Source organism: Sapajus apella, unplaced genomic scaffold (genome assembly GCF_009761245.1).
Source record: "Sapajus apella isolate SASKATOON/1434 unplaced genomic scaffold, GSC_monkey_1.0 scaffold10, whole genome shotgun sequence".
Taxonomy (NCBI): domain Eukaryota; kingdom Metazoa; phylum Chordata; class Mammalia; order Primates; family Cebidae; genus Sapajus; species Sapajus apella.
In genome coordinates this window covers 20,135,963-20,152,929 of record NW_022436950.1, presented here as the reverse complement: position 1 = coordinate 20,152,929, position 16,967 = coordinate 20,135,963, and the positions used below count along the sequence as shown (strand labels likewise).

At 57.0% G+C, this 16,967-nt stretch overlaps 3 protein-coding genes across 13 annotated transcripts in view; all 3 read left to right on the top strand.

Moving 5' to 3' along the window:
• SPEG (striated muscle enriched protein kinase) overlaps positions 1-2,373 on the top strand; it is a 60,224-nt gene extending 57,851 nt beyond the window's left edge. Inside the window, 3 exon segments of the mRNA XM_032278081.1 lie at positions 546-621; positions 861-1,010; positions 1,343-2,373. Of these exon segments, the coding sequence (XP_032133972.1) occupies positions 546-621; positions 861-1,010; positions 1,343-1,535 (419 nt within the window). The 3' untranslated portion in view covers positions 1,536-2,373.
• Positions 2,374-4,794: 2,421 nt separating this feature from the next.
• Positions 4,795-7,019, top strand: SPEGNB (SPEG neighbor). Its single transcript, XM_032278080.1, has 5 exons — positions 4,795-4,955; positions 5,092-5,219; positions 5,545-5,852; positions 6,461-6,602; positions 6,799-7,019. Exons 2-5 carry the CDS (start codon positions 5,092-5,094, stop codon positions 6,935-6,937), a joined length of 717 nt encoding a protein of 238 aa, XP_032133971.1. The 5' UTR covers positions 4,795-4,955; the 3' UTR covers positions 6,938-7,019.
• Positions 7,020-7,576: 557 nt separating this feature from the next.
• GMPPA (GDP-mannose pyrophosphorylase A) lies at positions 7,577-16,005 on the top strand. 11 transcript variants are annotated; one of them, XM_032278070.1, is made up of 14 exons: positions 7,577-7,660; positions 8,678-8,737; positions 8,845-8,942; positions 10,482-10,585; positions 10,850-11,036; positions 11,381-11,440; positions 13,111-13,241; positions 13,885-13,899; positions 14,254-14,388; positions 14,484-14,581; positions 14,749-14,795; positions 15,011-15,103; positions 15,271-15,439; positions 15,713-16,005. In XM_032278070.1, the coding sequence occupies exons 2-14, from the start codon at positions 8,698-8,700 to the stop codon at positions 15,811-15,813; spliced, it is 1,278 nt and encodes a 425-aa protein (XP_032133961.1). In that variant the 5' UTR covers positions 7,577-7,660; positions 8,678-8,697; the 3' UTR covers positions 15,814-16,005. The 11 variants fall into 11 exon arrangements, with proteins under 11 accessions (XP_032133961.1, XP_032133959.1, XP_032133958.1 ...); XM_032278068.1 differs by having other exon boundaries at positions 7,577-7,693; positions 8,683-8,737; XM_032278067.1 differs by having other exon boundaries at positions 7,578-7,693.
• The last annotated feature ends 962 nt before the right edge of the window (positions 16,006-16,967 follow it).

The following is a 16,967-nucleotide window of genomic DNA, read 5'->3' as shown; positions in this document are numbered from 1 at the left end:
AGGTTCAAGGGATTCTCCTGCCTCGGCTTCCTGAGTATCTGGGATTTCAGGCACCTGCCACCACGCCTGGCTAATTTTTGTATTTTTAGTAGAGACAGGGTTTCACCATGCTGGCCAGGCTTGTTTTGAACTCCCAACCTCAGGCGATCCGCCCGCCTCAGCCTCCCAAAGTGCTGGGATCACAGGTGTGATCCACTGCGCGTGGCCTCAAAGGCTCTTAATATTGGTATCAGCCACAATCATTGTGAATGGGAGCCCTACCTTGGAGCTGATCCAAGGGAGCTTGTCACCCTGTTTCTCAGCCCCTCTGGAGTTATGGAGTTACCCCACCATTTAGTGCCTGGGCTGTCGGGTGTCCCACATGTCTCTTGGGGTATGCCACTACCTCTGTCCTACCTACTGGCCTTCAGGGCCTGCCACTCTGGTCATTCCCATGGTCTGGTGACCTGGGCATTGTCCTGCTGCTCCAGCACCCAGGGACCTCCCCTGCCCCCACTTCCCTGCCACCAGGAAGCTGGGTCAGCTTGGCCTCTGTCTCCTGTCAGCTCCGGAGATGGTGAAGGGAGAACCCATCGGCTCTGCCACGGACATCTGGGGAGCGGGTGTGCTCACCTACATTATGTGAGTGTCCCCTACCCCACCGCAGCCCACTCTGCCTACACAGTGAGCTTCCATACTCACCTTCTGCCAACACTCTCTCCCTGGTGCCTGACCTCCCCTGTACACACATCCATACCACACACACACACAAGTGCAGAGTAGCAGGGCCCTGAGCCCTGTGCACCTGACACTAATGTCCTCCCGGGTCTGGGTGTTGGCCTTCAGTCTGCATATGTCAATCAAGCTATCTTGCCCAACAGGCTCAGTGGACGCTCCCCATTCTATGAGCCAGACCCCCAGGAAATGGAGGCTCGGATTATGGGGGGCCGCTTTGATGCCTTCCTGCTGTACCCCAATACATCCCAGAGCGCCACCCTCTTCTTGAGAAAGGTCCTCTCAGTACATCCCTGGTGAGTGAGCCCCACACCAGCCATCCTCCCAAGTTACGTGCCCCTGGCCTGGCCTGTGCCAGAGATCCCCTAGCTCCTCCCCTGCTCCTAGGAACAAATCTGCTGCTTCTAATAAATGGTCATGCTACCTACCATTTAAAGCCCAAGGCAACCCCATGTGAGGCAGAACCACTGTTCCCATTCCAGAGATTCGGGAACTGAGCTCTTGAGCTGCCTAAGATCACACATGTAGGGGTGGATCCAGGACTGGGACATGGGTGTGGAGGAGGACAGAGCCTCGGCAGCCCCCAGGGCCGTCCTTCCAGCTCATGATCCCTGGCTCTGCCTGGCAGGAGCCGGCCCTCCCTGCAGGACTGCCTGGCCCACCCGTGGTTGCAGGATGCCTACCTGATGAAGCTGCGCCGCCAGACGCTCACCTTCACCACCAACCGGCTCAAGGAGTTTCTGGGCGAGCAGCGCCGACGCCGGGCTGAGGCCGCCACCCGCCACAAGGTGCTGCTGCGCTCCTACCCCGGCGGCCCCTAGAGGCACGGACCACAGCCAGGCCTCAGGCTTCGACTGGGGTTCCCACCAATGCCACGGGACATTCCAGGGCCCACACTGAGCCAGGCGGGCCTGGGGCTTCGGATACCACCAGCAGCAACATCTGGCCGGGCTCTTACCTCATAGACCTGCAAGGACAGCGACCCCAGGGCCTCAGCCTGATGCCACCCCAGGCCAGAGCCAGAGTGGAAGACCCGCTGGCCAGGCTTGGCAGGGTGGGAACACGCAGAGGGACAAGAGGGGAATGGGAAGTAGATAGGAAAAGAAGTCGAGGGACAGAAAGGGGGAGGCTCTAGGAAGGTTCTGGGTTGGGGGTCAGTGCATCTCAGGGAGAACCAAGGCAAGGGGTGTAGCTGGAGAGGAGGAAGAGGAAGGAGCCCAGGGTGTCAGGGCAGTAGGCTGTGAGTCAGTGTGGCAAAGTGGGTGCAGGACACAGAGACCGTGGCAGGGGCCCAGGGCCAGGACGTGAGAGAGGGCAGCGAGGCAGTGGAGGGAGAAGAGAGGACTCAGGTGGAGGTGGGGCGGGCCAGCTGCCAGCATCCCTCAGAGGAGAAACGTGGAGAGCTGGAGGCCAGCGGTCACTCACGCTCGCTCTCCTCCTGTCCAGTGGATACAGCCCCAGGTGCGCTCTGCTGGCCCCCACCGCCCCTCCATGGCCTTTGGCCTTCTTCCCATTCATATTTATTTATTTATTGACTTTTATGAAGTTTCCCCTTCCATCTGATCCCTACTGCCCATGTTGTCCTGACTATCCCTCCCAGCCATCCAGCTGTCTGTCTGTCTGTCTGTCACAAGGAAATAAAAATGGCAAGCAGCAGAACCTATGTCTATGGAGAGGGACGGCTGGAAGGGAGGATGGCTGGGGAAGGGTGAGTTCCGGGGCATTGAGCCCTCTCTGGGCATTCCCCAACACACACATTCGGCAATATACCAGCTAGCACTTTGGGTCCTCCCAATCCCCTCCCCTGATCCTCCTGGCTCCTCACCTCTCCTTTTTCCTGGAGGGAGGGGAGACTGTGATCTGCTTCTCCCCCTGCAGTTTTTGGAATGCCGGCAGATCCACTGAACCCCCGAAATCAGGTTTCGGTAGTCCCCACCTCTTGTCACATGTTCCCTCATCACAGTGTAGGGATGCTGGCTCTGAAATAGGCCAGCTCTCACCCCAGTCCTGGCTCAGTCTCATTCACTCTGCCCAGAAGACAGGCAGGAACTCTGGTCCCGACCCCTGGAGCAGAGTGGGTTTCATCCCAATAGTTGGCGAGAGTAGGGTGGTGTGAGGAGCTGCAGAAGAAACCAGGACAGGGCCAGGCACAGTGGCTCAACCCTATAATCCCAGCACTTTGGAAGGTCGAGGTCAGGAGTTCAAGACCAGCCTGGCCAACATGATGAAACCCTGTCTCTACTAAAAATACAAAAATTAGCCAGGCATGATGGTACACACCTGTAATCCCAGCTATTTGGGAGGCCGAGGGATGAGAAGCGCTTGAACCTGGGAGGTGGCGGCTGTAATGAGCCAAGATTGCACCACTGCATTCCAGCCTGGGCAACAGAGCAATACTCCATCTCAAAAAAAAAGAAAAGGCAGGCACACGCCCCTCACCCCCTCCATGTCACAGCACAGGTCAGAGCACATGGAGAGCACCAGCTGGGAGTGCTCTGGTCTGCTGTGTCCAGACTTTTCTGGGGGCTGAGGGACACACCAGCCTGGATGGACCTTCTTGTCTGCATGATAAGTTAGGAGGTCTGCTAGGTGCTAAAGCACTCGACTAGCTACTCCCTGCAGTGCCACAGAATGGTCACTGGGACCTAGGACTGAGCTGCCCTGCCCTGAGGTTGGGGATGAGGGGTGGGGGAGGGCCCAGGTCTCCTTGTCTCCAGAGGAAATGTTGCCCTCATTCCACCTTGAAAACTCTGTTCTTGGCAAAGTAAAAGGAAGAAAGCCTCTGACCAGGGCAGAGAGAGTTGACACTGCTGTGCTGCAGATGGAGGTTGAGGGTCCCTTGGCTGCAGCTCAGACAATCCTTTTGCCCAGCCCAGCCTAGCCTCTCTAGCTTCCCAGGACAACAGGGCAGAGTCAAGCCCCATCGTCATAAAATAACAGGATGTTAAAGCCAGCTGGAAGGGACCAGAAGGACGCCTTGCCAACCTGTCATTTTAGCTATGAAGATATACAGTTTGCCTGTGAGAATCTCCAATCCCCTACACACTGCAAGTGTTTTGTATAAAAATGAGGTGCCTGAACTCATATCTTGATAAATGGTAAAATTCCTCTCCCGTCCCCTCTCCGATCTTGAACTCCCTTCCCATCTCCATTGGAAATGGCATGTGAACTGCTTGTTCCAAACCCAGAGGAGCAAAGGTAATTTATGTCAGCAGAGCTACGTCAAAATTGCTCTGATCAAAAGGTGACAGTGCCCCCACATTAGGGCATGACTTCCAGTGAATGGAAGTCATGCTTCTACCCAGTGCCCGGCCTGGGCAGACTGGCCTTCAGGCAAGCCCCAGAGGGGTTAACTGAACCCTTTCATCCCATGTGGTTTGATGTCCCTATGCACCAATTTATGTCCCCAAAAAGGACTTGGGCAAACCTAGGGTTGGGGGCCAGTAGTGGTACTAATCTCCAAGGACTGTGCAGTCTAAGCCCCTCCCATGTGACACCAAGGAGAGTGAGTGGAGGTGGGGATGGCTTGGAGGGGCTGCTATTCTAATCTTTCCCGTCCCTCCCGCTTTATCTCAGTTTACCGCCAGGGGGCACAGTGTGGAAATGACAACCCTGGACTCCTGGGGTTGGGGGGTAGGAAAGAGTAAGGGGCTTCTGGATTGGTCTTGACAGCCACGTGGCCCTGTTGCCATTAGCTGTAGGGGCCCTGAAGCCCGATGCTACTCTGGCTTTATTCAGGGACACCACCCCGCCACAAACACTCAAACACCTTAACAGGGCATGTTGTCTGACTGTCCAGAGCCCAACCTGAGTGAAAAGCTGCCCCAGGAAGCTGGATGTCTCGTCAGCTAGGGCCTGAATCTGGTACTCCTGGGAGTCCAATGGATACCCCCTGCTCTGGGAGGGGACAGGGTGGCATCCAGCTGTCCAGCTGTCCAGGTGCTGACGCGAGGCACACCCCAGAGCTGCTCAGGTTTCCCCCCACCGGGCCTAGCCCAGCGGCTGAGCCAGCATCCCAGGCATCCGCAGGCTAAATAAAGAGCCTGCTTGGGTCAGAGGGTGGGGGATGGGGTCCCGGGGGGCTTGGGGCAACCATGCCAAACAAGGCAAGGAGGGGAGCGATGTATAAAACAGAGCCCAGGACTGAGCACCTGCCTGCACCCCTACTGTGCCATCCAGAAGGGCTCTGTGCTGCCTGCAACCCAGCCAGTCGACTCAAGTCCTAGGTCGATCCCTCCACGGTGAGTCCGATCCTCAGAGAAGCTGAAGACACTCCCATTCCCCCACCCCACTGAATGTTCTGACCAGGGAGGAAAAGGGCTGAAGGTGGGAGTCTCTGTCTCAATCTGGACTCCCACATTTGTTGCCCACTCCCAGATGTCTAAAGCAGCTCCTGCCAAAAAGCCAGTGGCTTCTGCCCCACCTCCTGGATGTACCCTGGACATCAATGACCCACAGGTCCAGAGTGCGGCCATTCGCATCCAGGCCTCTTACCGGGGCCACAGGTGAGAGGGAGCCCCGGAGCCCTGCGGAGGAAGGGAGCTGCAGAGAGCACATTCTTGAATGGGGTTTGGGGGAGCCCTGAGCGAAGTCAGGAACCTCTGAAATGACTGGTCTTAGGGGAGGGTCGTTACTGAGGTATGGAGGAGTGGCTGGTAGGAATGGATCATCCTATCAGGGCAGCAGTTCAGGAGCAGTCCTCCTCCCCTCAAGCCCCACGTTTAGGGGTCTGGCGGGCCCAGGGGGCAGGCAGGAGATGGTGCGCTCAAGGAAAGGGCTATGGCTGGGCCTGTCCTGAGAGCTCTGGGCCCTGACTCGGCCCTCGGGTAGGTCCCGAAAGGAGCTGCGCGAGAAGGGGCCGCCGCGGGTGCTGGAGCCGCTGAAGGACGTGGTGCTGATCGAGGGCAGCGCGGCCAAGCTCACTTGCCGCATTTCGGCTTTCCCGGACCCGTTCATCCGCTGGAGTAAGGACGGCAAGGAGCTGCGTGACGGGCCCAAATACCGCTACGTGTTCGAGGACCCTGACGTGGTGGCACTGGTGGTGCGCGACGGCGAGCTGGCAGACCTGGGCCAGTACAGCATCAACGTCACCAACCCCTTCGGCCAGTGCTCCGACTCGGCGCGCATCCTCGTGGAAGGTACGCGCGCGCCGGGCGCAGCGCCAGGGCGCAGACCAGCTCCACTCAACCAGAGCCCGCATCCCTGTCCAGCTGCTCGTGTTTAGCCCTGGGCCTAACTATAGGGTCCCCACCAGCCCAGCCCCAGGCACAGCCTGGGGCGCATCGCTGCGCCAGCCAAACGTCCTTCCCTACCTCGGGATCCAGCCCCACCCGGGCAGAGCAGTCTGCCTTGGGCTTCCATCACGCGGCTCCAGGGCCCCAAGGTCACACAGCAAGCCAGGGGCAGAGCCAGGGTTAGACCCGGGTCTTCTGGCTACCAACTCAGGGCAATTTCCACTACCCAGAGCGGTATCTGAGGCACCGCGAGATGTGTGAACATTCAGGGGCTTTCGCTCGCTTTATCGCTCTTGATCCTCTATTCGACCCGGAGAAGTAGGAGAGGTAAGGATAAGTCCCTTTAACGGCCCAGGAGATGAAACCAGAGAGGCTAATGATTCGCTCAACGTCACACTCCGAGTTTAAATGCATCTGTATTTAGTGCCGGGTATCAGCTGGGGAGGTGATGACCTTGTCGTGCCTCATCTCCGGGTCCATCACGGGGTCTCGCTCCCCTTTCCTTCCTCTAGTCCCGGCGAAGATTCAGAAGGGACCCGACAACACTAAGGCGCGCAAAGGCACCACCGTGACGCTGACTGCAGAGATCCTGGGAGAGCCCGCGCCCGACGTGGGCTGGACCAAGGACGGGGAGGACATCGAGGAGGACGACAGGCGAGGGCCGGGACCTGCAGCACGGGCAGGGCCTGGGGCTGGGACCTGGGTGGGACTGAGCCCAGAAATTCGGCGGGAGTGACAGGGGCGGAGACTGGGCGGCGAGGAACATAGCTGGGTAAGGAGCCCGGCCCAGTGCGCCGGGTACTGATCGCGGCTCCGCCCTCCTCCCCACCGCTCCTCCGCCCCTCCGCAGGGTGTTCTTCGAGATCGGCAGCACCACCACGACACTGACCATTCGCCGGGCCACGCCCCAGGACAGCGGCAAGTACGAGGTGTACGTGGAAAACAGCCTGGGCATGGACCAGAGCTTCGCTCGCGTGGACGTGGCCTGAGCGGCACCCCTAGACCTTCCACCCTGGCGCCGAGCCCGGGGGTGGGTTCCAGCTTGCTTAATAAAGCTGCTCTCTGACCCTCCGCGTCTGTTCTGCTCTTCCGCATCGCCATCTCCTCTCCCCCGCACCCGCGCCCACACGTATTTCAGACCCCCACGCCGAGGTCACAGCCTGTTGGAGTCACGGGGAATTCTGGGGAGGGCCTAGCGGCGTGCTGCATTTCACACAGTCAACCTGATAGGGTTGCCCTAGCTGTCCAAGGCGCCCTCACTTCCCAGCGGGACCAGGGGCGGCGGCCGGGACTCTGCCTTCTCCTCTTTTGAGCGCCTCCAGCCCCAGCCCCTCGTGGCTGTTTGCCCTTGGCCCTGCCCCTTCCAGGGCTGGCCACACCCCCTTCTGTCTTCAGTGCCGTTTTCCTCTGGGTCCCAGTTCCTCACTTCGGCTGCAGGCCCCATTCCCCAACAGCTCGGGCTCCAGTCTTAGGTTCCAGGGTCTCCTTCTCAGGCCCCACCCTTCCTCTCGTTTAACCCACCTTCGATCCCTTGGCCACGCCCCCAGGCTTCAGCACAGCTCTTCTCGCCCATAAAGTTAGAAAGCCGGGACAGGTTCAGACTACAATTCCCGACAGACCCTGCGAATGAGTTCTCGCGAGTTGCGAGAAGACACGTGCGCGGAAGGAGCTTGCAGTAGCTGGCGGCAGAGCTGGAGTAAAGGGAGCTAGTGGTAAAGTGAGCTGGTGGAGCGGTGGCGGAAGGGGTAAGGGGCAGGTGACGGCCTCGAGACGGAGGGCGGGCTCCGAGGTCCCGGCTGGCCCTCAGTGCGCCCGTGCCTGTGTTGGTCCCACAATCCTTGGCAATGAGAGGCCAGGGTTCATTGTACAGAGTCACTTGTGGGGTTGTGAGGGTCAGCAATCAATCAGTCCTCCGAATCCAGAGATTGAGACCCAGTCGTCCGTATTAGGACTGGGGCGGGGTCGGTAGTTTCAGTGTTTGGGATGCCAAGGGAACCTGTCTTTTGATTTGGGGTTCAACATATAGAGGTTAGTTTTAGGATTCATGTTCAACATATAGAGGATTTTTTGCTGGAATTAGGGGTTCATCAAATTCAGATCAGTATTCACTACTTGGGGATTATGTTCAGGATTGAAGTTAAATATCTGAGGCTCAGTCGGGGTTTGCTGTTCAATATTCAGGGTTCACTATTGGGATTCAGGGCTTAATATAGAGAATGAAGACACTTGGAATCAGTGGGTTTGAGGCTTCAGTATTTTGAGATTTGGGGTCTGAGAAGGAGGGTCTCTGCCAGGTTTCTGAATTTGCAGAATTTATTCATGGCCAGAGGGAAGTCTTTTAGAGATCAAATTGTGGGGTATGAATTTCAGAATTTGGGAGGAATCACTGTGAGGTTTGAAGGCCGACTGGAATCTGGGTTGGGATTTGAGATGTGTGGGATTTGTGAGGTTCTGTCCAGGCAGGGACTATATTGAGCTTTGGGTTTACATCTTGGGGGAGGGCTAAGTGCTGCTATTTGGGGTTTGGGGTTTGGTTGGGGTGTGAGATCTGAGCTTGATTTCTCTGCCGGGATTTGAGATGTGTGGGATTTGTGAGGTGTTGGGTCCAGGCAGAGACTATATCGAGCTTTGGGTTTACATCTTGGGAGAGGGCTAAATGTTGCTATTTGGGTTTTGGGGCTTGGTTGGGGTATGAGATCTGAGCTTGACTTCTCTGTTGGGATTTGAAGTTCAGGTAGCAGTCACCATCATGCTCAAAGCGGTGATCCTGATTGGAGGCCCTCAAAAGGGTGAGGTTACAGGGGAATGGGGGGAGGAGGTTGGGCTGGAGTGGTAGGTGGGATGGGGGCAGAGGAAGGCAGGAGGCTCTGAAATGTTCTCCCCTCTCCTCTCCCAGGAACTCGCTTCAGACCTTTGTCTTTTGAGGTGCCCAAACCACTGTTTCCTGTGGCAGGGGTCCCTATGATCCAACACCATATTGAGGCCTGTGCCCAGGTAACCTCCAGGGTCCCCTCTCTCACTTCACTTCCTGCTCATCTTCATGCTGTATTTCCCCCTTTTCCAACCAGGCATAACTCCAAGGACCATCATTCACAGATGACAATGTGAATGGCACCCCCTCAAGTTATGCGGTACAGCTGTCCTGCTGTCTTCCCCAATCTAGTTTCTCATCTGGCCTCTTCCTGCTCAGACTTCACTCCTATTTTTAAAGTAGGGAATGTGAGATCAGACAAGGATCTTGGAGACAATGTAAAGCCGTGGTGGCAATGGAGACCAATGATAACCCACAAATTCATATCCTTGACCACCGTGATACTCATTTATTTATTGCTTTTAGTATTGAGACAGGCAAGGTTTTGGCAGTGAATTCAGTTGCTGCCTGCTGTGAGGCCTGAACAAATATCACACCCTCTCTGACACTCAGTTACCTTATGTGTAAAATGGGGGTGATCAGAGCTACTTTGTTGGGTGGTGAAGCTTAGAAATGACATTTGTAAAATGCCTAGCACAACACCGACCCTTGATAAATGGTACCCTTACCTCATGCTTATCTCAAGCTTAGGCTGATGGATAGTAAAGGGGGGAAATGGATTAATGCAGCTTGGTAGGCAAAGTCTTTCTTAGAGTGAGTCCCAGTTCAGGTTGGTGGGGGTTATAATAATTGATTGAAAGTTTAGGCCATGCCGGGCATGGTGGCTCAAGCCTGTAATCCCAGCACTTAGGGAGGCCGAGGCGGGTGGATCACGAGGTCAAGAGATCAAGACCATCCTGGTCAACATGGTGAAACCCCGTCTCTACTAAAAATACAAAAAATTAGCTGGGCATGGTGGCGCGTGCCTGTAATCCCAGCTGCTAGGGAGGCTGAGGCAGGAGAATTGCCGGAACCCAGGAGGTGGAGGTTGCGGTGAGCCGAGATCGCGCCATTGCACTCCAGTGTGGGTAACAAGAGTGAAACTCCGTCTCAAAAAAAAAAAAAAAAAGAAAAAGAAAGTTTAGGCCTAGCACAGTAGCTCATGCCTGTAATCCCAGCAGTTTTTGAGGCCAATCCAGGAGGATCGCCTGAGGCTGGGAGTTCTAGCCCAGCCTTGGCAACGTCGGGACACCCCTTCTCTACAAAAAGTTTAAAAATTAGCTAGGCGTGGTGGCCTGGCTGTAGTCCTAGTTGCTCTAGAGGCTGAGGCAGGTAATGGCATGGCTGTAGTCCTCGATATTCAGGAGGCTTAGGTGGGAGGATTGCTTGAGCCCAGGAGGTAGAGGCTGCAGTCAGCCAAAAATCACACCACTGCACTCCAGCCTGGGCAACAGAGCAAGACCCTTTCTCATAAAAACAAAACAAAACAAGAAAACATCAGGCCTTTGACTTTCTCCAACTCCTCATTGTCAAGAGGAGAAAACAGCCCAGTGTGTCAAGTGCCCTGGGGCCCCACAGCTGAGACGGAAACTGGTTTCTAGACTTTGGGCCAGCACCAAGGATTTCCCCAACATCCCCTCCTATTAGATATTTTTCCTCCCAGCCTCTTCCCTTGTCCTCAGGTCCCTGGGATGCAGGAGATTCTGCTCATTGGCTTCTACCAACCTGATGAGCCCCTCACCCAGTTCCTCGAAGCTGCCCAGCAGGAGTTTCACCTTCCGGTCAGGTGTTTGTGCACACATTCATATACGGGGGGGTGGGAATGCCCGAGGCCTCTGAGTTCTTGGGAGTGGGTTGAGTCAGCATTTGCTGGAGTTCATCCTCACCTACTAGAAGGGTTATTTGGACATCTCTGAATTCCTGAATATATGGAGTTTCTCTGTGGACCTTGGGCAGGAGTACTCCTGGGAGCAGGGGCGGTCAGATGCCCTGGCTCACGGTATCTGTCTCATCAGATCCACTGAGCTGGCTCTGGGGTCCCTGGGGACAGGTACCTGCAGGAATTTGTCCCCCTAGGCACAGGGGGTGGTCTCTACCATTTTCGAGACCAGATCCTGGCTGGGGGCCCCGAGGCATTCTTCGTTCTGAATGCCGATGTCTGCTCCGACTTCCCCTTGAGTGCTATGTTGGAAGCCCACCGACACCAGCGTCACCCTTTCTTACTCCTTGGCACAACGGTGAGGGGGCCAGGAGGGCTGGAGGGTGTAGAGGAGGTAATTTTAAGAGCTTGCTGGAATGCAGGGTGTTGGGGAGGCCGGGGCGCCCTGGGAGTTGGTGTGGGAGCTGGCGTCAGGAGGGAGATGCGCTGCTCTGGCAGGCTTAGAGGTGTTAGTGGAGACCCCGAGCCCTCTGGCTGTTCAGAAGTAGGGAGGGGGAGGGCAGCTGTCAGTTTCCACCCTTGCTGAAGGCCTGTCAGTGGCAGAGCTGCATGCCAGGTGCTGTAGGGGAGGGAAAGGAAGAAAAACAAACCTGGCTGCCCTGGAGCAGGCGGGTCACTGTCTCGGGTGTGTCTGTCTTTCAGGCTAACAGGACGCAATCCCTCAACTACGGCTGCATCGTTGAGAATCCACAGACGCATGAGGTGAGAGCAGAAAGGGGGCTGGGTGGGTGCCTACTCTGTGTCATCATCCCCCCACCTCAGGCTTCTAGAGAATGCTGACACGGTATGGGGTGGGCCCTGGTCTTGACAGACAGGTGAGACACTCCTGATTAATCATCTTATTTATATCCCTTTAAGAGAGACTGACCAGGAGGAGAGGAGAATGGTTGATTTCCCTGGGGGTGGTAGTTTAATAAATGTATGCACAGTGCATGATGGGAACACCAAGGGGGCCCCAACTCAAACTTGCCGTGGTGGGAGTGGGGAGGGCTTCCTGGAGGAAGCAAGGTCTGAGCACAGTCAGATTTGTCTAGATGACAGAGGAGACAGGAAGGTACTTCAGGCAGAGGGAAAGGCAGGTGCAAAGGCCTGGAGGCAGGAAATAACGCACTGTAGGCAGGAGCATGATAGGCAAGGCATCAGGGCTCTGTCCTTGCTTGTGAAGCTCCCTTCTCCTAAGCCCCTTGACTTTCACGTAACCGCCCCCACCTTTATTGATTTATTTATTTTGAGACAGGGTCTCACTTTGTCACCCAGGCTGGAGTGCAGTGGTATGATCTTGGCTGACTGCATCCTTTGGCTAATTTTTTTTGTTTGTTTGAGATGGAGTTTCACTCTGTTGCCCAGGCTGGAGTGCAGTGACATGATCTCAGCTCACTGCAGTCTCCGCCTCCTGGGCTCAAGTGATTCTCCTGCCTCAGCCTCCTGAGTAGCTGGGATTACAGGCGTGTGCCACCGTGCCAGGCTAATTTTTGTATTTTTAGTAGAGACGGGGTTTCACCATGTTGGCCAGGCTGGTCTTGAACACTTGACCTCAGGTGATCCGCCTGCCTTGACCTCCCAAAGTGCTGGGATTATAGGGGTGAGCCACTGCACCTGGCCTAATTTTTGTATTTTTTTTTGTAGAGACAGGGTTTCTCCATATTGCCCAGGCTGGTCTCGACCTCTTGAGCTCAAGTGATCCACCCACTTCAGCCTCCCAAATTGCTAGAATTATAGGCATGAGCCACCACACCCGGCTTCATATATCCCTTTTATTTATTCATGCTTTAATATAAATATGCATATAAACACACATGCACATATATAGTTTTGTGCTCAGCACTAGGTATGTGCGAGAGAAACAGACTCAAAAGGGCGCAGTTCCTGCCTCTTGGGCAGTGGCAGTCTAATAGGAGCAACAGCATCAAAAGCCACCCTTTGCAGAATGCCACGGGTGAGGCATAGCCAGAGCCCAGGAGTGCCCAGGCATGAGTAGCTAACTCTTTGAGGCCAGCAAGAGAGGACGCACAGAGGGAGTGACAGTGTCAGCTGGGCTTGGAAAGGTGGGCTTTCCAGATGGAGACGTGACAAAGGGCATTGCAGGCACAGGCGTGCGGTCAGGAGGAATTGTGTCTGAGAGGTAGGCAGTGGGGAGGATCGGGCAGGGAAAGTCATAGAGGCTGGACTTATCTGAAGGTGAATCAGGTGAGGAAGGGCAGTCATCTCAGGGTTTAAAGCCAGGCAGCAGCAGGATGCGGATGCGCGCTGCATTTTAGCAAAGCCACCCGAGCAGCAGCAGGGAGAGACAGGAAGGGCCTGGAAATCAGAGGGCCTTGGGGACTGTGGTGATGGTCCCTTCTTCTACTGAACCCAGCCCACCCTGTCCTCAGGTCTTGCACTATGTGGAGAAACCCAGCACGTTTATCAGCGACATCATCAACTGCGGCATCTACCTCTTTTCTCCTGAAGCCCTGAAGCCTCTTCGGGATGTCTTCCAGCGTAATCAGCAGGATGGGCAATTGTGAGGCAGGCCCCATAGCCCTGTGACCCCAAGTACCCCTAGTCACGGACCCCAGCACACACCAGCCTCTGCAGGCTCCATCTCAATTTGCTCACCTTCCTTCTCCCAGCTCCCTTCTCTCCACTTCCCATCTCAGCAGAGCCTCCGGAGTCCCTCCCCTTCTAACCTCATTCTGTCCCTCTTCCTTATCCATCCCAGTTCCTCCTCTGTCACTGCCTGCCTACTCCCCTTCTGGTCCATTTCTCCCAAGCCCTGAGTGTCCCAGAGACGTCTTTCAGAACAGACGGTAGCACACAGTTGGGTGCACACATGCTCGGGTGCAGACGTGTGCACGTGCACACACAGGCAGACACGCACACTCTCAGGCTGAGGCTCCCCTAGGAACATAGCACCCAGAACTCTGCTTCCACAGTCCCATGGGTCTGCCCTCCTAGGCCTAGGAGCTGTTCCCTTCTAGGGGTCCGTGCCTTACCCCCACATCACGCATCTCAGGCCTCCTCCGCTCATAGCCATTTCTCACTTCCACCCGTGTCTCTGCTTCCCTCTCCATCTCTCCTGGCCTCTCTGTCTCTGTCTCTGCTGAGCTGGCATCTCTACCATCTCTCTCTCCCTCTCTTTCTGTGACTGTTTCTGCCCTCACCAGCTGCCTTGCTCTGGGGTGAGTCTGTCTGTGTTTCATTCCATCCAGTGAGGGGGAGGGTAGCTTGGAGGGGGTAAAGGGTTGAATGGGGAGGGGAATGTGAACGTGGGGGGGACTCCTTCTGGAATGGGGCAGGGATGGGAAGCAGGTCTCTGCCTGGGGCTCCCTTGTGATAGCACCCACCCGAGCTGGGACTGGGTGGGACAGGTTCCTGGGATGTAGGCATCCCTTTGGAGAGGACCGGACCAGACCTGGAGAGGGGCTTAGAGAGGTGGTGGGAATCCCTCCCACAGCTATCCCTGGGAGACTGCGTTAGCCCCACAGTTGGGGCTCGGCTAGGGGACTGATGTCAGCCTTCTTTCTCTCTGCCAGGGAGGACTCACCAGGCTTGTGGCCAGGGGCAGGTACCATCCGCCTAGAGCAAGATGTGTTCTCAGCCCTGGCGGGGCAGGGCCAGATCTATGTCCATCTCACCGATGGCATCTGGAGCCAGATCAAGTCTGCAGGGTATGGAAGGCTGGGTCCCCTGGGAATTGAGACTTTGGGGTGGGGGGCCCAGGCCCTGCTGACCCCTGAGTCCCTGCCCACCTTGTGGCCCCCAGTTCAGCCCTCTATGCCTCCCGCCTCTACCTGAGCCGATACCAGAACACTCACCCAGAACGGCTGGCCAAGCACACCCCAGGGGGCCCACGGATCCGAGGTACCCACCCTGCCCCAATTCCTAACCCTCGGCCTCCACCCAGCCCCTCTGCCTTCTGAACCAGGATTCCTGACCTCGAGTCCACAGTTGAAGCCTCAATCCCTGCCCCTCCCCAATCCAAATACGGTTTGGGGTATTTGCCCCCAGGGCCTCTCTTCTGCTTCTAGGGAATGTGTATATCCACCCGACTGCCAAGGTGGCCCCCTCAGCTGTGGTGAGCATGGGGTCCAGCCTCAGGGCGGAGGTGGGGGTTGGATGGATGGAGGGTGCCCACGCTGCTGGAGTTCTGGGTGCCGGTTTCTCCACTTTGTCACAGCCTATTATGTGGCCTTGAGCAGGTCGATTCTGCCTTATCTGTTCTAGAAGGCAGTTGGATTTGGGGATCTTGCAAGTCCCCCCAGGGATTACGGTATATGCTCCTCTCCACAGCTGGGCCCCAACGTCTCCATCGGGAAGGGGGTGACTGTGGGTGAGGGCGTGCGGCTCAGGGAGAGCATTGTCCTCCATGGCGCCACATTACAGGTAGGCGCCACTGCACACCGCAGCATGTGGTACCACAAGAGGCTGCCGGGAGGGCCTGGGTATCCCCTGAGAACAGAGAAGGGTGGACACATCTGGCCCCACCTCACACCTTCCTGTTCCTACTGCCTCCCCGCCTTCCCCTGACCTTTTACCGTCCTCTTTGGCAGGAGCACACCTGTGTTCTGCATAGCATTGTGGGCTGGGGAAGCACTGTGGGACGCTGGGCCCGCGTGGAGGGTACCCCCAATGACCCCAACCCCAACGATCCCCGAGCCCGAATGGACAGTGAGAGCCTCTTCAAGGACGGGAAGCTGCTCCCTGCCATCACCATCCTGGGTATGGCTTCCTGGGGACCAGGGCTGGGGGAGCCCCACAGTTGATGGCCAGTGGCCCCGGGGAGCATTCGTTCCTCTGTGTGCATGTGTGTTTCTTCTTTTTACAAACAGTTACCAAGGGCCTGCTGTGTGCCAGGCCCTGTGTGAGTCACCGGGGGCACGAGGCCAGGGGCACAGATAGGCAGGAGGGATCCCTCCCTGCTGGCAGTGCCCCCAGCTCCCTGCCCGTCCCTCCTCCCATGACCTCCCCCTGGTGCCCTCGTCCACACTGCAGGTTGCCGAGTCCGGATCCCTGCCGAGGTGCTCATCCTCAACTCGATTGTTCTGCCACACAAGGAGCTGAGCCGAAGCTTCACCAACCAGATCATCCTCTGAGTGGGGCTGCCAGAAGCCCCCAGCTCCTACCCACTCCCCTGGAGGCTGTTGCCTGCTTGGCCAGCCTCTGTCCAGAAAGGACCAGAGAAAACCAGGCAGGATTGTCACACGCCGGGGAGCAATGTGGGTGGCCTGGGGACTCCTGGGCTCCCTCCCTCCCGACTCCCTAATAAACCTTGTGAACCTTGGAGCCAGCACGGACTCTGCCTATGCCTGGGCTGGGGGTGGGGGCGGAAGCGGGGCAGCTGAGTCAGGCCCCCCCACATTAGCATTTAAATTGGAGTCGTTGCTGCGGGCTCATGAATAATGAATCTGGAGCCCTGGTAAATCTCCCCTCCCACTGCCTCAGCCTCGTACGCTGCTGGGGAGGAAGGCCCTCAAGGCTCGCTGGCCTGCCTGGCCCCCGCCTGCACCCCTGCCTTCCTGCCTCCCTGCTCCTCCTCACCTGGCCTGTCTCAGGCCCCCGTGTGCAAGGATTCCGAAGGGAAGGGTGAAGAATTTCAGTTAAGCAGTGGGCACAGGAACGGGGGCCCAGAGGCTGATCCCCACAGCCTGCTCTGCTCAGTTCCCGCCCAGCCCAGCCCTGGCCGGTTTTCCGCTTTGCCGGCTCCATCTGCTCCCAGCTTGGCTTTTGGCGGGTTGGGGGTTTCGCCTCCGCCTGAGGCCTCCTGTCTCTGTCTTCTACTCCCCTGGCAGGCTGGGTGGGCCTGAGCTGGTGCCATTCTCTTCGGAAGCACAGTGGGGGGCAGGCACCCTGTTGTGGGAGGACCCTTGCCACCTTCTGTCTCCTTGGCCCTGCCCTTTGGGAGCCCTCAGCCCTCCTCTCCCAGCCATCTCTCATGTTTGCCCATGACCCCCATGTGCCCCTCTTGGTGCCCCCCTTCCCCAGCTGTGGGTGCGGAGCTGTGTTGCCAGATGAGCTGGTAATGATCGTAATCCGCTAATTGAGAGGAATCTAATTACCCGAAGAGAATGGGGGGTGCAGGGTGTGGGTGGGAGAAAGGAGGGGGTCCTGGCAGCAGGCAGGGTGGCAGGCGGTAGGGTGCTGGGGCCTTGTTATCAGTACCAGGCTCTGGGACAGAGCCCAGGGTTTCATAGCTTCAGAGCCCAGCATTTAGGAAGCTGCACTTTCGCAGGAGCTGGACTGAGGGTGA